General features: G+C 38.6%; 1 protein-coding gene across 3 annotated transcripts in view; it reads right to left on the bottom strand.

Annotated features, from left to right (window-relative positions):
* Positions 1-66: 66 nt before the first annotated feature.
* The window catches only part of C1GALT1 (core 1 synthase, glycoprotein-N-acetylgalactosamine 3-beta-galactosyltransferase 1), a 39,792-nt gene continuing 16,667 nt past the window's right edge, over positions 67-23,191 (bottom strand). For 2 of the 3 annotated variants that reach the window (XM_065587011.1, XM_065587010.1), the window contains exons 2-4: positions 15,423-15,662; positions 12,005-12,672; positions 4,406-5,586 (exon numbers count right to left, since the gene is read on the bottom strand). In XM_065587011.1, coding sequence (XP_065443083.1) covers positions 5,395-5,586; positions 12,005-12,672; positions 15,423-15,662 — 1,100 coding nt within the window. In that variant the 3' untranslated portion in view covers positions 4,406-5,394. Of the gene's footprint in view, positions 5,587-8,405; positions 8,563-12,004; positions 12,673-15,422; positions 15,663-23,191 lie in introns of all 3 variants that reach the window. The other variant, XR_010599142.1, reaches the window with a different exon arrangement.

Raw genomic sequence — 23,191 nt, 5'->3', positions numbered from 1 at the left:
TAAGCAGAGTTGTGCGTCTATCAAGGTCACCTGTATTGAATGAGTAAAGGAACACAAGAGACAAGCTTTATGTGTGATCAATTATTTTATTTGTGCAGTTATCACTTTAAATTCATTACTAAAAAATGGTCATAGGCACTTCAAAGAAGTTATTTAAAAATAAACTTTTGTTTATGGTGATCACTTCAAAACACATAAGTCACCAACCATTGTCTACCACAACTGAAACTATTTTCTTGTCTCAAATTCCAGACCATTCACTGATTTTAATGGAATAGACTGCTCAGCAGCAACATGTGTCTTCCTTCAACTATTTTTTCACACAAATAGCTGCAGTTCATTTAGCAGAGTATTTTAAACACAACACACAGTAAGATGAAGAGCTGCTACATCTGCTGGGGTTCACACAAATTTTTTCTTGCCACAGTAAAAATTGGAAAGGTTAATTTCCTAGTCCTATACTAAGGTGACTATTCTCATCATGTAAAGTATCAGAGGGGTAGCCGTGTTTGTCGCTTTTTACAGATCCAGACTAAGAGTCCTGTGGCATTTTATAGACTAACAGAAGTATTGGAGCATAAGCTTTCATGGGCAGACGTCTGACGAAGTGGGCATTCACCCACGAAAACTCATGCTCCAATACTTCTGTTAGACTATAAGGTGCCACAGGACTCTTTGTCCCATTCTCATCATGGTGCGTGCACACCCAAATCATTACTATCAATGGTAGTTAAGTTATCAAGATGCCACCTCCTTCTCCAGATTATCAGAGTACGTAAACTAAAAGGGTGGCTCCTGGCTGTTTTGGGAGTAGTCTTAAAATGCAGTCACTGAAACTTTCTTTCACTTACTAAAGCATAACAGAGCTAGTAGCAACCTGTGAAAAGATTATTTGAACACTGCTTCACTGGATGGAGCTGTAGAAGCATTCTCAGAAAGACCAGGGGGGAAAAAAAATCAAAGGGGAAAGAAAAGTTGAGCAAAAGGACAGACAAGGTATCACAAGGGAGTGTACCCACTCATGCAGACAAATACAGTGCAAATTGCTATACTGAATGAACAACAACAAAGAGTGAACAGATTAAATAAAGTTCAATTGAGTCACTCCTCTGAAAACGTAACATTCAGTACCAGACCACAAGTAAGAGCTTCGGATAATTTGAGAATACGGTCATACCTCTGGAAACTAATGCATGTCTAATGAATGTACTGAAAAACAAAGCAATTAAAATATTAAGAAGCCTATTAAAAGAACAAAACCCATGTCTGACTCTCAGTATAAACCCCAGGGATTGTAGAAAATTTACTGCCAAGTAATTTTCTTAAAGAAATTTAGATTAGAATTACATGATTGGATTGTTTCAATCACTACATTGTGGCTACAGAATTCTGTCAGACTTTTTTAAAATTAAAAATCAAGAGTAATAAGCACTGTGGCATAAGGCATCCTGTGCCCCTGCACTTCCAAGGCATATTCATAGAAAAGCAATTCATCAGTTAAGGAAGGATTCCTTGTAGTAGCTTGCCTGGGCGGCAGAAGTACTCAATTTACTATGTGCTTGCTCTTAAAGTGACGACATGATACTGAAATCAGTGGCTCACAAGTGTAGAACACTATACAAGGAGGCTGCAATGTTGAAAGCCCCTCTGCTAAAAGCAATCATAAAAGTTTTCCAAACGTGGCTACCTAATAAACTATCTGGTAAAATGGCTATCAAAGTAAAAACCAAGTTAATAATCCCTACATACAATTCATTTTGTTTCCATAATGATACTGGAGTTTGACAGAAAAACACAACAGTTTTAGAAAAATGTACAATAAAGTCAAGTCAATACTTCTCAATCAGTGATACTGGAAGGCAAAACCTCCTGTTCTCCTTTCTGGGCATATGTGGTGAAGGGTAGAGACAGAAGCCTTCTTAGCCAGATACTAAATCAGGGGTGGACAAACATTTTGGGCCGAGGGCCACATCTGAGTATGGAAATTGTATGGCAGGCCATGAATGCTCATGGAATTGGGAGTTGGGGTGAAGGAGAGGGTGAGGGCTCTGGGGTGGGGCCAGAAGTGAGTTCAGGGTATGGGAGGGGGCTCTGGACTGGGGCAGGGGGTTGGGGTGCAGGGGGGTAATGAGGGCTCCAGCTGGGGGTGCGGGCTCTGGGGTGGGGCTGGGGATAAGAGGTTTGGGGTACAGGAGGGTGCTCTGGGCTGGGACCGAAGGGCTCAGAGGGCAGGAGGGGAATCAGGGCTAGAGCAGGGGGTTGGGGTGCAGGAAGGAGTCCGGGGTGCAGTCTTCGGGCAGCGCTTACCTCAAGCAGGTCCCGGAAGTAGCAGCATGTCCCCTCCTCCGGCTCCTACATGGAGGCCCGGCCAGGTGGCTCTGCACGCTTCCCCGTCCGCAGGCACCGCCCCTGCAGCACCTATTGGCAGCGGTTCCCAGCCAATGGGAGCTGCAGGGGTGGCGCTTGGGGCAGGGGCAGCATGTGGAGCCTCCTGGCTGCCCGTATGCGTAGGAGCCGGAGAGGGGACATGCCGCTGCTTCTGGGAGCCATGCAGAGCCACAGCATGTGCAGAGTGTGGCAAGCCCCGGACCCCGCTCCCCAGCAGGAGCTCGAGGGCCGGATTAAAATGTCTGAAGGGCTGGATATGGCCCCCAGGCTGTAGTTTGCCCACCCCTGTACTAAACGCTTTCTGAAGTATCCTTGCTAACACTTTATTGGAGAAGGTTATTTGCATTTCTCAGACACAGCCTACCCAATTCACTACAACATTGGCTGCCTACACCACAAGCTGAGAAGTTACAGGTCAATGGGTGACGCTGAAGGAGAGTGAGGGAAGAGAAGGGTAATGAGGAACTATAGATTTACAATTCAGTAGGTCTTTTACATTGGCCGAGTATACAGAATTTAAAATCAAAACCATCAACTTGTTAAATGTAGATTAAATGCACCATCAGCTGTTAAGAAAATCGTTTAGCCAAGAATCTGAACAATATATTAATCGCTATAGCTGTCGGTGCTTTTATAGCATATTGATTTAGCAATCCTATTGACTGTATCTCATATCTGACCTAATGTTAGTCTAATGAGTGACTCTCACATGGGAATACCTTGCTAAGCTTAATCACCTTCTACAGTTCAGCTGAAACACAAATGATAAATATTCTCCTCTGGACCAGCATCAGCATAGTCTCTCATAAAAAGCACAGCTTTTCAATCATCCAACAGGTTCAAACTTTAAAGAGTTCTAAAGGTCAATTCACAGCACACATGAAAGCTCCTACCCCTTCCAGCCTATGTGTGAGGCAATCCTGCTAGTGAAAAATACTCAAAATATTTAGATTTAAATATGAAATAATTAAACAATCACTATATGGTAACATCAGTGGTACTAGGGAACATAAATACATCCCATGTTCAGACACTGAGGAGCAGCAAACGTGGCTATGTTTACTTCACATTCATGAGATCCTGTGGTTATTGGCATCATGTCACAAAACAGAACAGAAGAAAATAGATAAGTCAGTCATGATGTTTGTTGGCAAATAATGTTTAGTGTCTCTCAAAGTCAGATAAACTACTCCAGAGTCTCCCAAAACCTCCTAGCAACATCCTCAGGAGAACAGTGGTAACCATTTTAGTAAAGCCATTCACAACCAGTAATATGACCTCATCAAAACACTGGCTAAGGGAAGTAAGGTTTTGGCCACACTCACCAAATATGATGAAGATGAAAACCAGCAAAGAAGTGATAAAGAGGCTTTTGTGAAACTGAGGACCAAAGACAGCCAATGTGTCAAGCTAGGCAGAACATAAAATTGGGTTAATGATGTATATACTATATTGATCACAAGAGCAAAAATCTATAGTTGGTGTAACCTCTGATTGCATTTTAATATATTGATAATCTGTGTCAGTCTCACAGATAACAAGTGGATCCTTTTTAGCTAATTAGGCATAGAGCTACTCCCCATAGCCACATAGTGGATGAAATAAATGCACTTTTTGAAAGGGTCCTTGCATTCAGGTTGGCTTACCTGAATAACTGTGCAACACATTCACAAGACAGACAATAAAGAGCATTTAAAATGACACATGAAAATCTTAAACTGAAGGCAGAGAAAAAAGCCACACTATAAACCAGACAAAACCCTCAGAGAGAGGTGGAACTACATATTGCAGCCAAATAAAATTGAATTTGTAGGGAACATTCAAAAAAATCATAGTAGAGAACACAGTAGAGAACCTACACTGTGATTTAAAATAGTACTTTTTTGGGTGCCAGCTCACTTCCATAAGCAAAGAACCCTCCTCCTCCCCAGTAAAGCAATGTGTAAATTAAATAGAAATAAACTAATAGTAGCACTGGGCGAATCTGGAAATTACTGTACGCTAGATCATAAACGCCTGGCTGTCTACAACAAGTATTTATTGTATGACTGTAGTGTTATCACACAAACATTTTTTGGCTTACAGAATGAATACAAGGGGAGGAAATTGCACTTATAAGGGGTTTATTTCTATCATGTGTACATTAAAAAGCTTTTGGATGAATTTTGTGCCCATTCAAGCCAGGAGTACACACCAAGAGGCATAGAGTGGGCAGGTATGCAAGTTTCCACACATCTTCAACATACTCCAAGATGTAGAGCCTTGCTATTCCTGGGCTTTTCGCCAATTAGCACAAGCCAACTGGGTGGTGGTTTTGTGGAACAGATAGTAGTATCTTGGGGGACGTTTATGATGAGGCCAAGAGTAACAAGTTCATTTCATTTGGGAAGTAATTCAGATTTCGACATTAAATAGGCAGAATATTACTAATTACACCAAATATTTTAAAGTCTGTTTTTAAGGCAGGAGTGGTTTTGAAGACTTTTTTCTCTCTCTTTTCAGCCAAGTTACTTCATGTCAAATTTCTCCAGTATCATCACCATCTCAAAGTGCTGAACCTATGTAGCCCAGGATTTCTAACATTAGTACTTATCCAAAATAATGGGAACTGGGGCAAAAAGAAAAATAATGACTAGAAAATACTGTATAATCGTGCTTGAATCTCACCACCATCCATTTGTTTTAATACAATAATATAAACATGAAGAAATTGTAACAAAGCCACCTCAACAGATTTCACAGATCACATAAAAGCTTTAGGGCCTGATTCTGCAGTCCTAACATGTGAAAAGTCCCACTATCCCCACGAATAAGAACTGCACAATGAAACCTGTAGTTTGCAGTCACAGAGGAAGACCCTCAACACAGAACTTTTAAAATTCAAATGAATCACTACTAGCAATTCCAGAGTCCTGTCTGAGCTAGATGTAGTTGCTTTTCACTCCATGATACTTCTTTCAGTGCATTGTTCCACATCTTATTATTGAGTAGAAGTCTGATTCCGTTTCAGGAGCTTTCTGCATCATTATCCATTGCTTTGCTTTTGATTTGCTTTTCTAGATTCTTGAGAGAGTCAGGATTGTACCTGTATAGGTAACCATATGGTCGGAGATGATAAATCAAGTATTCCAACTGGTACATAGTTGTGGAATCAACATAGTGGAATGAAATTGCCAGATCAGAGCAGCATCCAGGACCCTAAAAATGGGGGGGGGGGGGAAACAAACAAAAGACTCAGAGGACATTTCAAAATATGCTTAAAATGTTAAAAATAATTCTCTCTAAAGTGTAAATAATATATATGTGGCTTCACTTTATCATACAATTCACTTTTATCAATAATTCCCACATTTCAAAGCCTAAATTTTGCAGGAATAGAATACCCAGACCCTGGTATACTATTTTGCTTGATCATCATCTCCAAATGGAAATTAACGATTTTCAAGAATGCTTGATGTGCTTTAGATAGTTTCTGTGACAACATCGGGGGAGGGATAGCTCAGTGGTTTGAGCATTGGCCTGCTAAACCCAGGGTTGTGAGTTCAATCCTTGAGGGGGCCACTTAGGGATCTGGGGCAAAATCAGTACTTGGTCCTCCTAGTGAAGGCAGGAGGCTGGACTTGATGACCTTTCAAGGTCCCTTCCAGTTCTAGGAGATAGAGATATCCTTTTTTTTTTTTAAATGACGAAGAGCATGTCTGGTGTACAAGAGAGCAAACCAGGGTATAATTTCTAACATGTTGTGCAGTAACTGATCTGTGTGGACTCTGCTTCCCAGAATCTTCACCCATGTTTCTCCCCATCCACTTTTCCTTACCTTCAATTTTCCTCACCTATTCTCCAGGACACCTTCAACTTGGTTTCCCATGTTCTAATTCAATTGCAAGTCTCCCTCCTGGCCAGAAATAGCCAAAAGAGCTAAAGGACTTTGTTTAAAGACCTGGTGCTAGCAAGGTACTCTGATAGATTTCTGCTTGGACGCAAATAGTGAGCAACAATGGATAACCCCTCAAATTTCTTAAATCTCTAATTTTTCCACCACACTGTTTAAACTAAAGCTGCTTAATTCCCCCGCCCCCAAATTTGCAATTTCAATTAAATTTTCAAAATTTTGAAGAAAAGAAGTGGATTGTCGTTTCTACAAATTACATCCTACATTTTGACCAGCCTTAGTTCAAACTAATCAAACTCTCACTGGAAAGACTGTGCACACAAAAAAAAGGTGACACGAAAAACTTGACACAGAAATTTTAAAAAAAATGAATCGAAGCTAGTTAATGAGACCCTAATGTGAGGAAATTACTATCTTTAAACTCAGCATGGGAGCTGAGTATGTAAGCATACTGTAATGGTTACAGAGGCCAAATATAAGGAAGTAGAAACACAGTCTGCCTTTCACTATGGTTAAATGTCAGGGATCTAGAGTTTGAAAGAAACAGGTATTCTTCAAACAATAGAAAACCAGTTCAAGCAGAAAGTAAGCTGCAGCATGTAAAACGTAAAAGGGAATATGAAGAGCAGCTAATGAAAAAAGAAAAGACAAAAATAAGGAATTAAGTATATTAAAAGTAGGACGTCTGTGAGAGAAATAGTAGGTCTATTGGGATAACAGAATAAAAGGGAATAATTAACATGGATAAGAACACAGAAGAGAAACTACATTCTTTCTTTGGATCAGTGCTTACCAGGTGGATTTGGCGATCTGCCTAAAAGAGATACTCTTATCAGATAGAAGATGACATTGTCCAAAATTGAGCTGTCAAAGAGAAAGTTCTGGGACACACTGATAAATTAAATAGTAATGAGTCACCAGGAATGGAAGATACTCATTTATGATTTTTGAAGCAACTTAAGAATGAAGTGCTTAAACTGCTCAAAATATGCAAACTCCGATTAAAATCAAATTACTATGCTAGAGGACTGGAATATAGCAAGTTTCATATCTATTATTCTTCATTTTAGGAAAGTGCTAGGGTTGATCCTAAAATTGTTGAGGCCCATAAATTTCATTTTCAGATGAACTGGTTGAAATGATAGAGATATGTGCTTGTACATCACCTAGCACAATGGGGTATTGATCCAGGATTAGCCCTTAGGCTATACAATACTACTACGAGTACACCTACCTGAATATGACAGGGGCAAATAAGCATGACATCTGGTCAGGAAATTCTTTAAATATGTCAACAAAGTAATGGATACAGGAGAACATGTGGACTTTCAAAAAAATTATTTGGACTTTCAAAAAGTCTTTGACAAAGTCCTTCTGAAGAGCCTAGTCAATAAACTAAACTAAGTAAAGCATTGTTATGGATTAGAAAATGGCAAAGAAATAAATCATCAATCTTCAGCCAGGAACTCAGTAGGCTTCCAAAAAAAGGGCAGCATTTATACAGTTGATAAAAAACACCCTGTTATATTAGTTATAACTTACTTCCCTTATAAGCCCTCACGCTTCAGACCATAAGCCAACTACCAGGAGTCAGGGAGAAGCTTCCCTATTGGTAAGTTATTCCATAATTGTCCATTGCTGAAGCATCTGTAATTGGCCACCATTGGAGACGAGATTGGATTAGATATGGTAAAGCAATTCTATTTTTTTTTTAACTGTAATACTCAGCCTGGAAAGCAGCTAACAGTTTTCCAGATACTATCTTTTAATATTGGATCCTAAACATTATCTGTTTTAGTTTGTTGAAGAATGTTAGCACATTTACACCATATTCCATTAATAGCAACTTAAGTGGCGGTCATGCCTTTTTATTCCACGATCATGGCAACAGTTGCCATAAAGAAGACTTTAAAAGACTAAAAACACGATAATCACTGGTTTCCTACCTGCGTGGACCAGGTATTTTAACAAGGGAACTGACTGCCAAGCACTCTAAAGAAATTACATCTAGAAGTAAGTGTGTGGGGGGGGCGGGAGGGGAGGGGAGGAGGAAAGTGTGCCTGTGTTTTTTATATACACCTCTACCCCGATATAACGCTGTCCTTGGGAGCCAAAAAAATCTTACCATGTTATAGGTGAAACTGCGTTATATCGAACTTGCTTTGATCCGCCGGAGCAAGCCGTCCTTCCCCCCCTCCGGAGCACTGCTTTACCACGTTATATCCGAATTCGTGTTATATCGGATCGTGTTATATCGGGGTAGAGGTGTATCTCCATCCCTCCTGATTTAGAATGTAAATACTTAAAGATACATCATATATGCTATCCGTTCAGAAACTGCTGCAACTACATAAATATTTTAGTTATTACTAAGAAGAAGCTAAACATGTCAAAATATTCACTCCATATGGATATTTATAGAAATAAAGTATAGAATTTATTGACACCTTTCAATCCAAAGCACTTTTCAGGCTGCTTTCATTCACTTGCAACTGAAACACCAAAGTTTAGGCCAATCCTACAAATCATTCATAAGCAGAACTCCGATGTGCATGAAAGACTGGGTCCTTTAACAGTAATTGAGGAACATTTAAAGCAAACAAAATAAAATTATCAAGACTAGTTTTTAACCAGAGGTTCAAGCCTAATAAAATTTAGCACTTAGTGATTTAGGGAGAGATTTTCAATAACACAGGAGAGAGTTAGATGTCTCACTCCCCGTTGTGTCTGTGAGAAGTCTCCCCTTATAGTATACAATAGTTTAAAATGGTGTATAAACACACAACTAATTAGTCCTGCTCCCCCTCAGGAGAGTCCATTCTACAAAATGGAGAAATGGAGGCAGAAAAACACAGAAATTTGCCCAAGATCTAGTGAGAGCCAGTGGCAGGGCTAATAGTAAACCTCAGAACCAATCATATGATCATTCCTACAGATCATGCCGCACCTTTAATTACAAATGCTAACCAGTTCTTTACAAAAAATACTATTAGAAGTTTCACTGTTTTATGGTTAAAATATTGATAATTGAGACCTAGGTTTTATACATAATCCGTGTCTGTCATGGAGGTTGGGGAAGTCATGGATTCCATGTCTTCCTGCACTTCTGTGACTTCTGCAGTGGCCAGTGTGGCTGTCCCCAGGTCCGCCCAAGCAGCTGGCCCTGGGCCCGGCTGCAGCTTGTTGCTCAGGCAGCCACACTGGTTGCTGTTGGAGGGGGCCAGCCGTATCGGCTGCTGCGCTGGCAGCCGGCCCCAGGGACTGCCTGAGCAGTGGTCCCAAGGGCAGCGGGAGGAGCTGCACCTGGTGGCACCTGGCAGCGCCCCCCCCCCACAAGCAGTGGCCCGAGCAGCAGCAGCAGGCCTCCCCCAGCAGTTGCTGCCGCAGGCCCGCGTGGCTCCCCGCACTCACCCCCAAGATTCAATCATGGGTATTTTTAGTAAAAGTAATGAACAGGTCATGGGCCATGATTTTTTGTTTATTGCCCGTGACCTGTCCATAACTTTTACTAAAAAATACCCATGATTAAATCGTAGCCTTACTCATTAGAAATGAATACATGAGTAATCACAAAGCTGAAGGTAACAGATCTAGTTTCTACACCCAGCTGAGACATTCAGCAGGACTGGCAAAGGACGCAGAACTATTTTGGCAGATATCAGTGGATGCTCCTTTAATTGCAGTTTCATGCATGAAATTCTCTTCCAGATTTATCAAGAGAAAAAAGGATATTAACTTACAACAGTGTTTTTTGACTCCACAGACTATGTCTAAGATTTCCAAAGGAGTCCGCACCTCCATTCAAAATTTTTTTTAGAGGTTCACAAATGAAAAAAAAGGTTGAAAACCCCTGAATTACAATGTCTATAAAGATATTTCCCTCACCCTCAACACTATAGGTACCTGACATTTAACTAAAAATATGCAGATATAGAAAAATTAAAGATGACTAAAACCGGAGTAAACACTCACATTAAAAAAGTTAACTTTTATATGCCAAGCAACTTGCTTCCACAATTTCCACTGCGAGACCATTCCATTGACTTAAATGTAATTATGTGTACGTATTTTATATATTTCACTATCAAAACTAGTTGCAAGTATGTTTCTGAATATCGTTTTTTAAACACAATTCTTAGACACACAGTTTGGACCTATACACACCAACTAGAGATGTTCAAAACCAGTTTAGGGGGCAACTGTGTTTAAATAATTGAAAGGGTCCTTCTTAATCAAGGATGGGGACTAAATCAGCTGAGGCTACAGTACTGTACTGAGCTTTGAACAACATACCCACCATCTCTTTTTTAAATATTTGCTTCTTGGAATAAGACAGGACAATGCAAGTTCCAGTGTTATTTTTTGCATCTCATCTTTACTGTCCTATTATATTACTCTAAAAGTACTATCAAGACAGTCTCTTAAAAGTGGGACAGAAGATTTCTTCTATTTACTAAATGGCACATTTTATCACTTGATTATCACAACCATGCTACATTTGAACACACCAAGAATGGTTTGGTGGTGTTATGAGACAGGTGGGATTTCAAAAATATTCCGTGATGGCCTAATTCTGCTCTCAAATGAAATGGGAGTTTCACCACTGACTTCAAGAGGAACTGTTTCAAAAGCACCCAGTGTTAGTGTAATTCCCACTCCATTTACAGATAAAGTTACCACTGCTGTTAGATTTACAAATCTAACTAGTTTTAAGATGGAACTTGATAAATTTATGAACAAGGTTATATGATGGGTTGCCTGTGATAGCATGGACTCAGTGACAGGAGGTCCTTTTCAGTCCTGTGTACCTTACCTTTAGGTTGTTAATAAGGCTCTTGCAGAGATTACACACAAACCAGATTTTCTGATATGAGTACCTTCAGCCCTCATTACTTTCAAGAACTATAGCTCTCATTGATTAGAATGAGAGATACAGGTCTCCATGTCTCTGCAAATCGGGTCAACAATAAGGACCTCACATTCAGTTTTAAATTGGTAGAATTTGATTTTAACAAAAAAAAAAATATCAATCAGTTATTGCAATTTAATAAAAGAGGTGCTAAAAAGCCAAATTCCACCACTTGCACTCACTGCAAACTTCTCATGTTCCCCTCAACTTTGACAGGCAAATAGTATCCTCTAAAATTACAAAAGGAAATTCATTGTAGGGATTCTCAAACTAGCATGGACCACACCTTAAATTTTCTCATGGACCACATATTCCTTCCCATTATGATTGCATAATAAGTTGCAACTACAGTAATTGTCGACATGGAAAGATAACATTGGGAACAATATTTACGTATTTTAGCTGCCTTTTAATGTGATTTAGCAACAGGAAACAAGAAGAAGCCAACATCCTGTGATAAACCAGTTCTCCATACAGCACAAGAGTTATATAGAAGAGACCCACTGGAGCATCCAGTCCATCTTTTACAACATTAGAACAGTAAAAGTAATTTCAGATTAACTTATTCTCATGGAACACTAGGTATGGTACTTGCTTTCAAGTTTTAATTTATAAATGGAATATATAATGATTCCACCCTTAAATCTGTCTAAGGCACCCACAACAAAATCATTTTATTTTCCCAGAACATTTTAATAATGGACAGTTAAATATCTTTTTATATATACAGTGATTATAGGCTAACTTCAGAAACGTACTTCATACAATGAACACAGCCTTTCTTTAAAAAACAAAAAACAAAAAAAAAACCTTACCTCTATCGGAGGATAATAATTATAATTCCAGTACCAAAATGTTCTAGGTAGATATCCTCTGATTAAGTGATGTTCTGGCACAAAGGGATGAAAAGTTTCTTTACCACTTGTGTCCCTTGAATCTCCAGCTTCTACATTAATATTCTCCATGCATTTTCCGAGTGCTAGGTCTTCAATAGAAGAGCTATGAGAACATTTGTTGGTTTTAAATGCATTAACAAATCTCCTTAGAGCTTCTTTGCTCAGTACATATCCTGCTCCTCCACTCATGTAGCCCTGTTTCACATAAGGCTTAAACCTTCTTCCAAAGTATATTGGTTGTTCGGGATTGTATTTTGAAAGAAGCCATCTCAAGTTGTCCAGTATAACATATGTGTCATCATCTGCTTTCATAAACCAATCAGCATCGTCAATATAATGGTCATGTACATACTGGAAGGCTTTAATAGTTTTCCAGTACAGTTGGTCCCTGCCTTCTTTGGTTTCTAGTCCCACAGCTGGAAAGTCTTTATTCTCCTCAGAGCTCATAAATAGTATTTTATTGCAACGCTGGGCCCAAGTTGCCTTAACATGCTTGGCTTTTTTCTCTAGATTCTGAGGCCCAGTCATTACCCAACAAAGTATTTTCACCTTCTGATACAGTCCTTCTGCAATATTTTTGTTCTCATCTAAAGGGGGAAAGGGGGGGGGGGAGAAATTCCATGATACGTTAGCAAACACACTAAATAGTAACACAAATGGAAAAGTACAATATAAAAGATTCAGCAATGCTTAAGAAAAAATAAGTTGTTAGCCATTAAGAAAGTGCAGAGAGATGAATGGGAAGAAGTCCAGTATAGATGCGCATCAGATGAGGCTTCTGTTTTGGACAACTTTTTTCTGTCATATTTAATATAAGACAAGTCATGTACAGCCCAATTTACATTACCTGAAATTTGGTGACCAACATTTGTCTTTTATTTTCTTCAGTCAGCAAGACCAAAATTAAATTCAGGAATGAAAAAATTTAAAATTATTTTCAAATACTTAGTTTTACAAAAGAAGTAAAAGGGATACTATTAAGATCTTCTCACAAAAAAACCAAACATGGTTTTACAAAACCTTACATGAATTTTAAAAAATTCAACTCAATTTTATTTAAAAGAATTCTCTGGTAGACTTACGAAGCTAATGAAAACCTTTTAAAAAACTGACTAAATGTAAAAATTTGAAGCCAGTCAGTCTATTTTTTTTTTTAACAGTCCATGCTAAGTAAAACAATATTTATGGTGAAGAGCAAATTAGATTTTTTTTAAATGTTTAGTTTTAATACCTAAAATGTTAATAATTACAAATTTATTTTAAAATAACTGTCACCAACTATGGAAACTGGTTTTCAAGTTAAAAGCAGCAAGTAAGCCAGAAAAGGCAACTTGTCACCAGAAACCAAATTAAATCTTTATTTACTGAAAGGAGACAAGAAATAGGTTCTGCAATACTGTGATAAAAATCGTTATTGCTGTATCTGAAATACTTTTCATTTCCAGATACAACTGACAACTTAATCAGATAAAAAAGTCTACACCTATTTAAGGTTTAAATAGGTTTCAGGTTTAAAAACTCATGCACCAATACTGCAACTGGACCCAAGTAGATGCACCCCTGTGCCTACCTAGGCATGGTCTACACTACAATTAGTTCAACTCAAGCCAGCTTACGTTGACCTAACTATGTAAGTGTCTACACTGCCCCTCTATGCCGACTTAATAACTCTACCTCCACGAGAGGCATAAAATCAATGTAATTAGGTCAATGCAGTGTCAGGGTAGACGCAGTGTTGCTTTCATCAACTGTTACTAGCTTTCAGAGGCCATCCCACAATGACTCACACTGACAGTACAATCGGTACAAGAACTCCTGTTGAGGACACGCAACACTGACACAAGGAGCTTAATGTGGACACGCAAAATCAATTTAATTACTGCAGCAGCTGAATGATGATGTAATTTAGGCTACATAATTCTGTAGTGCAGACATGCCCATAGTGTCCCCACTGCCTTCAAAAGACTACATGTAAGTCTATGAGATTCAGGTTCAGATCAGAGTGCAGGATGGGGACCTAAAAATGTTTGTTTACCTTTATACAAGATCAGGCCAATTTTCCTTACAATAATTTACTATAATAGTGTGTACATTTCAGAGAACAAACAGGTTTGTACGTGTTTTGCAGTTTAAATATATTTAGTTTTAAGTTACTCATTAGTGGCCTGGCTCTGCAAACCCTAACATAAGTAAGTAGCTTACTTACATAAGTAGTCCCATTGCAGACAAGATTTAGGCTCTAAATGTTACAGTTAATCATTCTGACAAAATATATCCACTGTAAGAAAAAAAGTGCATGGAATTGCAAATAAATATGGTTATTTGTTTTGAGTGCCTGAGAACAACAAAATTAAAGTAGAGTAGAATTAATTTGTTTCTGAATGAATATGGCTTTGGATTGCCAATTATCCTTTTCATCACCAATTGGCTGGTATGTATTTTTTGGTTATGAGATTAAGTCATTTAATTCCCTGATGAAAGTCAGACCACCCCAGCCTCACGCCATTATATAAGTTGCCTGTGTTAAAATGAAACGGGGAAGGGGGGAGGGGGACGACAACCTCCCCTTGAAGATCTAGTAGGTAGAGCAAAGGGCTAAAAGCTAGGAATCTTTAGCTCTATTTTCTTTTCTGTCACAGATCTGTACACCTTGAGCAAGTCATTTAACTTTTCTATGCATCAGTTTTAATACCTCAAAAATAGGTATTTATCTGCCTCACAGGGCTGAGGTGGTTTAGTTAATGTTTGTGAAACACTCTGAACTTACACAGAACTTTATTTATATAATGATGTTATATACTACATGCTTCAGACAACCAATGTCTATAGCATTTTTCCCCTCCCAAAATGTAGACCGCTTGACTGATCAGGTTTAAAGAATAGTGGGCTACTTTTAAAGTTTCACTTTTATTTGAAAAGCTTAATCACAAATTATAGATGCTGCTAAATTAGCTTAAGTAAAACTAAAAAGCAATCTAGCTGCCTATGAAGTACTGTGATTGTGTCAAATGAGCAGAAAAAAATCTCGGTTGTAGTTTACCACTTAAGAAGCTCCAGGAGCCAAACTTTAAACCGCTACCTCCATTTCCAAGTCTGGATGCAACTGTTGAAAAGTATTGTGCTCTCTGAAAAAATCACACTTATTAGAAAATGCAAGTTAGTAAAGAAAAAACAATCATTCAATGCTTTAGGAGGGGAAACCTACGTGATTTTATATTGTGTGTGCACATGTAATAAGAAAAACTTGTGTATAAATACCTAGCAATGAAGAAAGAAAAATGTCAAATTGGAACATAATGTTCCCTCTCCTTTTACATTGTACAAAACAAAAAAATACCTTGATGCTGCCCAGCATCAGCATTGAAGTTCATTTGTCCTTCCAGCTGATCACTTCCAGTTTCTTCTGAGTGTTCACCATGGGGATCATTGTGAAGAATATTAGGTTGGATCTCAACCTGTTTTTCCAACACTATGCTAAATAGCATGTAACATGTGAAAAATCCTATTGTTGATCCAAATGTGAAGGTTAGAAGATTCAACAAAGATTTAGAAGAGGCCATTTCCTGAAGGCAATATGCTGTCAAGAAAGAAAGTAACATTAAGTTTTTCTAAGCTAAGTAAGGGACATATAGGGGAGTGTGAAAAAGAAGTCAAATGGCAAACCCAGGGCCTGATTCTAGAACCCTCATTCATGCAGAACTCCCATTACTTGAACTAGCGTTCTGGGTGACTAAGAGCAGCAAGATTAGAACCAATATTTATTCCTTTGTATATAAAGGAATACAGAAGTGGAAGCATTTTATATAAACATAAAAGAGGATATTCGAAAGGCAAAAAAGTAGTGTGTGTAGAGACACACATCCCCTTTTATTTACATTTTTCCCCAACTGCTCCTAACAAGTTTGCATATTACAAGAGTTAAGGACACAAACAGTAATAATAATCATAAAAAAAAGTCAAACAGATAGAAAAAAAAATCTAAAAATACTCCCAATCCTAGAATGAACTAGATCTTATCTGTGCATTTTTCTATCAATGTCTTGTCCCCCCCACCCCTCCAAGAAACAGATAGATGTGGGATGTCCTGAAAGTCACCAAATCCAGGCTCTGATGGGACAATGGGTACGTCTTCGCTACCTGCCGTCCATCTATCGGGGATTGATTTATCGTGTCTTGTCTAGACGTGATAAATTGATCCCCGAACGCACTCCCCGTCGACTCTGGAACTCCACCAGGGCAAGGGTGGAAGCGAAGTCGACAGGGGGAGACGCAGCCATCAATCCCGCGCCGTGAGGATGGGAGGTAAGTCGATCTAAGATACGTCGACTTCAGCTACGCTATTCACGTAGCTGAAATTGCATATGTTAGATCGATATCCCCCCCACCCCCGCTCCAGTGTAGAGCAGCCCAATGAAAAGTAAATTCTAAAGTCAAGGAGCCCACCCTGAGAAAAACCCTGTTTTCTGCTTTCTCATATTTTAAATAGAGGGTTGATAGCTTGAGACAGTATGCATAGGGAGAGAAGCAATCTCTCAAATAGCCAGTAAACCACAAAATGAGTTTTTATAAGACAAAACCAACACCTTAAAGCTTCTGCTGAAATTCAGCTAGTAGATTTACATGTGCTTAATTCTTTGCAGGATTGACTTGAATATCAATTTCTTTATGAAAAGAGCTTTTAAAGTCTAAAAAACCCATTGGGACATGACACTTATATGCAAACATAAATAGAATTCCTAAAAGCAAGCAAGAGAGATTATTTTTATTCACAAATAATTGTATTACCACATACAGTAGTTCCCATTAAAATTAGTGCATAGGATTTAGATACAATCAACAGGAGGTTAAACCTCAATATGTTCTAGAGAAGTGCTTCTCAAAGCCGGTCTGCCGCTTGTTCAGGGAAAGCCCCTGGCAGTCCGGGCCGGTTTGTTTACCTGCCGCGTCCGCAGGTTCGGCCGATCGCGGCTTCCACTGGCTGTGGTTCGCCGCTCCAGGCCAATGAGGGCTGCGGGAAGGGCGGCCAGCACATCCCTCAGCCCACGCCGCTTCTCGCAGCCGCCACTGGCCTGGAGCAGTGAACCGCGGCCATTGGGAGCCGCGATCAGCCGAACCTGCAAACGTGGCAGGTAAACAAACCGGCCCGGACCGCCAGGGACTTTCCCTGAACAAGCGGCGGCCCGACTTTGAGAAGCACTGTTAGAAGTCCTTGTACATACATGTAAGTGTAGAATTTCAGTGTAAAATATTGAGTATTGTTCTGCTTTTTGGGATCTGTAAAGGCACCCTGAAAGATTTCCTTACTCCCTTCCTCCAGACTTGAATCTCCCACCCACACACACACCATTTCTTAGAAATATGTTTTTCTGTTTTTGCTACATGCTTGAGAATTTCTTGGATGACCCAAATGTGCAAGTCAATCTTAACAGCTCTTAATTCACAGTCAAACCTTTAAAAAAGATTTTTCTCCCAAATGTGAGTTCTAGGTATTAAAAAACTCAAACACACACAATGGAGGGGGAATAGGGGACACAGAGTGACTAGCATGAGGAAGGCATTGCAGGGAATAGAAACAGAGAGGATGGAAAGGTGGCATGCAGAGAGCTTGTGATGGGGTATGGAGGAATGCAAGGAGCCCCTATTGTGTGCAATAAGCTTAGTGTACAGAACAACAATTTATGGAACCCCCTAGTTTTTTAAAGAAATTAACCTTAGATTTGACTTCACTTCAAACTAAGGAAAATTTTAAATGTGTTATAGTCTCATTCCAATCTGTAAGGATGAGCAACTCACTTCCAAGCAAATCTAGAACTCTGTACAGCAAATGCGTGGCATCAAGCAACGCCCCAGCAAGGGTGGTTCTATGTCACATTTTTTACATTACAGAAAAGCGGCATTTAAAATGATTGTTCTGTTGTCTGCAATACATTTGATCTACAGAAGGGCTATAATTACTCTTTGTACACAATCTATTAGAGAAGCAGAATGCAGAATGGTTCTTGAGGTCAAATCCTGACCTGATTCTGCAAAAACTTTCACACAACTATTATTGTTATTATTTGCATTACTAGTGCCTGGGTGTCTAGTTATGGACCATGACGCCACCGCGATTTGCTGTGTTTGTATAGCACACAAAGACACTGCGTGCCCCAAAGAGCTTACAGTTGGAGGAGTCCCATTGACATCATTGAGTTTACGCATGTGTATAAAGTTAGGCACGGGTGCAACTCCTGGAAGGATTGGGGGACTATGTGAGCCATTTACTATGATCTTGTACAAGCAACTTCAACTCCTTGTATCTTGGTCAACTAGATGGGAAAATAGAGTTCTAAAAAAAATAAAAATATCACTAAACATCAGATTCTACACCAGGAGCTAAAATTTTTGTAAGAATGAACAACTGTACACAACAGCCTGCCATTTTTTTCCAAAAAAAGGCCTATGAGAAATTAATCTTAGAATTCAGACAAATGAACATAAAAGATACATTAGAAAAAGCTAATAAAATAATATTTCTTCTGTGAATGCAAACTATAAGTTATTAGTCATACGGGTGGCACTATTTCCCAGCTTCCAGAACCAGCAATTTACACCACTTAAAAAATGTAGCGTGATAGAAACAAAGTATGTTTTATACTTTTGTTTTTTTACTGGGTTCCTGCCAAACTAATTGGACAGCTACTTGAAGTATCACAAACTTCAAGGCTGTATTGGTCATTAACTGCTAGGAAAGAAGTGAAACTGAAAACAAAAATACATTTGCAGTGCACAACTTGAGATGAATTAGAAAAAAAAAAATTCTATTAAGCTTATAACTGCAATGAGGACCTCTGAGTTGGGGATTTCCTAACTGTTAATGATTAGCTGGAACATTAACTCCATATATATATACACACACACACACACACACACACACACACACAAAACTATGCTGAAATTACTCCAAATTGCAACATATTACTATATTTTAAATCAAGTGATTATGGAGCCTTTATGCACAAACTACAGCAGGAGTTCCCCAACTGAGGGCCACACTGATCATTCTGCAGAAGTTTGACAGCTGCACCAAATTTGCATATCATAGCACTGACTGCAGCTGCTCTCATCTGTAATACGGAAAAGTATGATGTCGAGATCATAAGTCCCAACATATGATGCTTATTCTGATTAAGGCAGCCTTCACTTGGATCAAGGTAGAGTACTATACTGGGAACTATTTTTACTAGCATATCTCCACCTTAAATATCAGGGTGGTACAAGCCACATTATAGTACCCCCTGTGACTTACAGCTGTGAAAAGACGATGACTTGATTTATAGTGCTACTATTAGAATCTGATCTGTTATTAATCTCAACACAGAAGGCAAAAGGAGTTGAGCTAAATGCCCTCTAATAATCAAACTTATAGGATTTACACAAATAAACTGTAACACTGCAACTGTTCATTGTATTAAAATATTTGCTATAGTGCTTCTTTCTGGATGGCCTCCATCTGCTACCAGAGAGCACCTCAAAACTGGCAAGACAGACAATGAGAGTGCCAGGATAAAGTGTGGCCTCCAAAACTCAGGTCTTTATAAACTTTTTTTTTTTTTTTTTTTTTTTTTTTTTTTTTGTCATATGGAACAACTGCAGGCCTTCACAAAAGAACACACACTTCACCTCTTGCACACTTAATATTAGTTGCCTCTTTACCATGCAATTTAAGTGTTCTGTTTTAACAATCATTGTTAATTTTACTTACGGGAGCACTATATCATTTCAGAATGATTTTTTTGTAATTTTTAAACTATTTTAGTATTAAGTTACAGTCAAATATTTAAGTGGAATATTAAGAACTCACTGATGCCAAACATAAAGTGCCTTAAAAGAAAAATGTCATAAAATACATTTTCCGCTACTTAATGTTTCCAATATATGTTTTTCTGAAAAATATCAATTATGCCTGGAAACCACCAGTGTATATTTTGGCAGTATTCCAGAAGAGTAAAAGTATTATTTTGGGGGGACAACATTTTTGAAAACTTCAGCAATGGAGCCCCCATGCTTGATATACATTTTAAAATATCCTCCCAACCATTTAAATAGTTTGTTGTATATTAATTCTGATGACACTAAACAGTCTTAGAGAAATTAATGTATAGGAGACTGTTTATGCATATTTATAGGCTATATTTTGGAATTTATTTTTATATAATGTTAAGATGTGAAGTGAGTGAAAAATGTTTTTACTTGTCAGCAAAACAAAAGGAAGAAGTGTTTTTTAAACACTTTTTTTGCATTACATTACAGTATCTGACCAGAGCAGATCAAATTATATAAAAAAAAAAAAATAAAAGATCAGCTCTCAGATACTTAATAACCAGTCCTCACACCCATATTCTTTATTTAATTACTTCTCTACAAAATGATTTATTCAGATAGTCATTAAGAAGTAGAACCATGCCAAGACAAGTGCAGAATCTGTGGAGTAGCAAAAGTCTCCAGTTTGCACCCACTAGTGCTACCTTACTACTTGTTCTTTAAACCAGACAAGAATTAAAGGGTTGATAAACTACAGTGGCCTAAGGCCATATTCAATTTTGTACCTCATTACAACTTTAGGAACATTCCTGCAAATACTTATACACACATAATTTTACTCATGCGAGCAGTCCCATTCAAGTCAATGGGACTGACTGCCTCCTTAGTGTTTTAAAAGTGTTGTGACAGTTTAAAGGAAGACTGTCACCTTAAATTTGGTCCAAAACTTAAGTTGTGTAAAGACGAGCTTTTATAAAACCCCCAATCCATAAAAATTTACAGAATTTATTCAAATTTTGGAAAAATATTTTTAAGAACAGAGGCATTCTCCTGCCTTGTTTGAAACCCAAACATAATAGCACTATGGTGATACATAATATGGCTGCTGCCCTGAAACATGTTCTACAAGCCATACCCGTCAACAGAACTCTGTGAACGTTTTGGATTCTGCCCACGCAAAACATGATTGAGGCAAAAGTAAGCAAAGTACAAGATAATTAACTGACTTCCTTTCTCTGAACTGAAAGAAATATAAGAACTAAAAGAAGAATATAAAAAGTCACAAGTAATCTGGATTTTTAAAATTGTCATTTATGCTCGTGGCTATTTCCTTTGTATTATTTTGTGTATTTTTAATTTATAGCATAGGTACCTTGAGCCTAGATATTTTATAAAGGCATATATTTTATTTTTATTTACATTTAAAAAAAGTAAAATTTAAGTGTTACTAGCAATAGTTAAAAGATTGTCTTAAGTTGACTTTGTCCATTTAATTAAATGGAAACACATTAATACACAACTAGGTTCTCTCTAGGTTAATTCTACCGCATGTAGTGTAGTTAAAAAAAACAAAACAAAAAAAACCTAAGATAAATACTCCTTAAGAGTTGTATACTTCAGAATGAAATTGATCAATACTGCCATGCTGCTAACACCAAAGCAATGACAAACAGAATGATCTCATTTTTAAGTAAAGATTTGATAAAATGTAGTTAGGTTTTGTATTGACAAAATCTCATTATTTTAAGAAACTACAGTATTGTATACATAGAAATATAATATATTAAAATTAAAAACGACACATCAAAACAAGCAATTCAACCATGTGTGTTCACTCATTAATAGGGCCCTACCAAATTCACAGCCATGAAAAACGCATCATGGACTGTGAAAACTGGTCTTTTGTGTGCTTTCCCACTATACTATACAGATTTTATGGGGGAGATTAGTGTTTCGCAAATTGGGAGTCCTGACCCAAAAGGGAATTGTGTGTGTGGGGGGCGTCACAAGGTTATTTTAGGTGGGGTTGCAGTATTGCTTCCCATACTTCTGCACTGCCTTCAGAACTGGGCAGCCGGAGAGTGGCAGCTATTGTCCAGTAGCCCAGCTCTGAAGGCAGGGCCCCGCCAGCAGAGGGTGGAAGTAAGGATGTTAATACCATACCACGTCACCTTTCCTTCTGCACTGCTGCTTTCGGAACTGGGCGGCCGGAGAGTGGTGGCTGCTGACTGAGAGCCCAGCTCTGCAGGCAGAAGTAAGGGTGGCAATACCATATCATACTTGTGAAGTAACTCCCTGCTCTCCATGTGTCAGTATATAATGCCTGCATCTGTAACTTTCACTCTATGCATCCGAAGAAGTGAGGTTTTTACTCACGAAAGCTTATGCCCAAATAAATCTGTTAGTCTTTAAGGTGCCACCAGACTCCTTGTTGTTTTTGTAGATACAGACTAACACAGCTACCCCCTGATACTTAATACCATATCATGCCATCCTTACTTCTGCGCTGCTGCAGGCGGCAGTGCTGCCTTCAGAGCTGGGCTCCTGGCCAGCATCCGCCACTCTCCAACTGTGTAGCTCTGAAGGAAGTATTGCTGCCAGCAACAGCGCAGAAGTAAGGGTAGCAGTACTGCAACCCTCCCTACAATAAGCTTGTAACCATCTCACATGTCCTTTTTTGGTCAGGATCCCTACAATTACACCACCATTAAATTACAGGTTTAATAGCTGAAATCATGAAATTTATGATTTTGAAAATCGTCTGACTGTGAAATTGACCAAAATGGAACATGAATTTGGTAGGGTCCTACTCATTAACTCACAAAATTTGTTCATCTGCAATGGGTCTCATCAGTGTGAATCAATGAGTTTCAGCTGATAATGAAGAAAGTTTTACTTAGAAAATTTATCAGACTATTTTTTTCTAAGGAAATGTTGGTATCTGAACAAAAATACATTCATAGCTAGTATAAATACAAAGAATTAGAATTAAGTAATTTTGAGACACATTTATTTTAAAATTGCTTTCAAAACCTAAAACTATGGAAATAAAAAGCCTATAGCCATCCATAACATAATCCCATTTTTAGAGGAAAAATCTTAGTAGAAACCTCTCTTCCACCGGCCAAAAATCTGGCACCCTTCTCTTAGCAATAAATTCACCTCCCCATAAATGCCTAATGCTGTTTCACTGAACTTGATCAATGCTAAGGCCTGGGACTCCCAGCCAGGAGGGATCTGGGCTGGGCCTGCGGAACGGGACTCTGCCGGCTCTAGGGGGATTCGCTTCGCCCGCCCTCCTCG

Source organism: Chrysemys picta, chromosome 2 (assembly GCF_011386835.1).
Source record: "Chrysemys picta bellii isolate R12L10 chromosome 2, ASM1138683v2, whole genome shotgun sequence".
Lineage (NCBI taxonomy): Eukaryota > Metazoa > Chordata > Testudines > Emydidae > Chrysemys > Chrysemys picta.
Note: the sequence above shows the minus strand (reverse complement) of the source record. Positions and strands in the feature narration are given on the sequence as shown.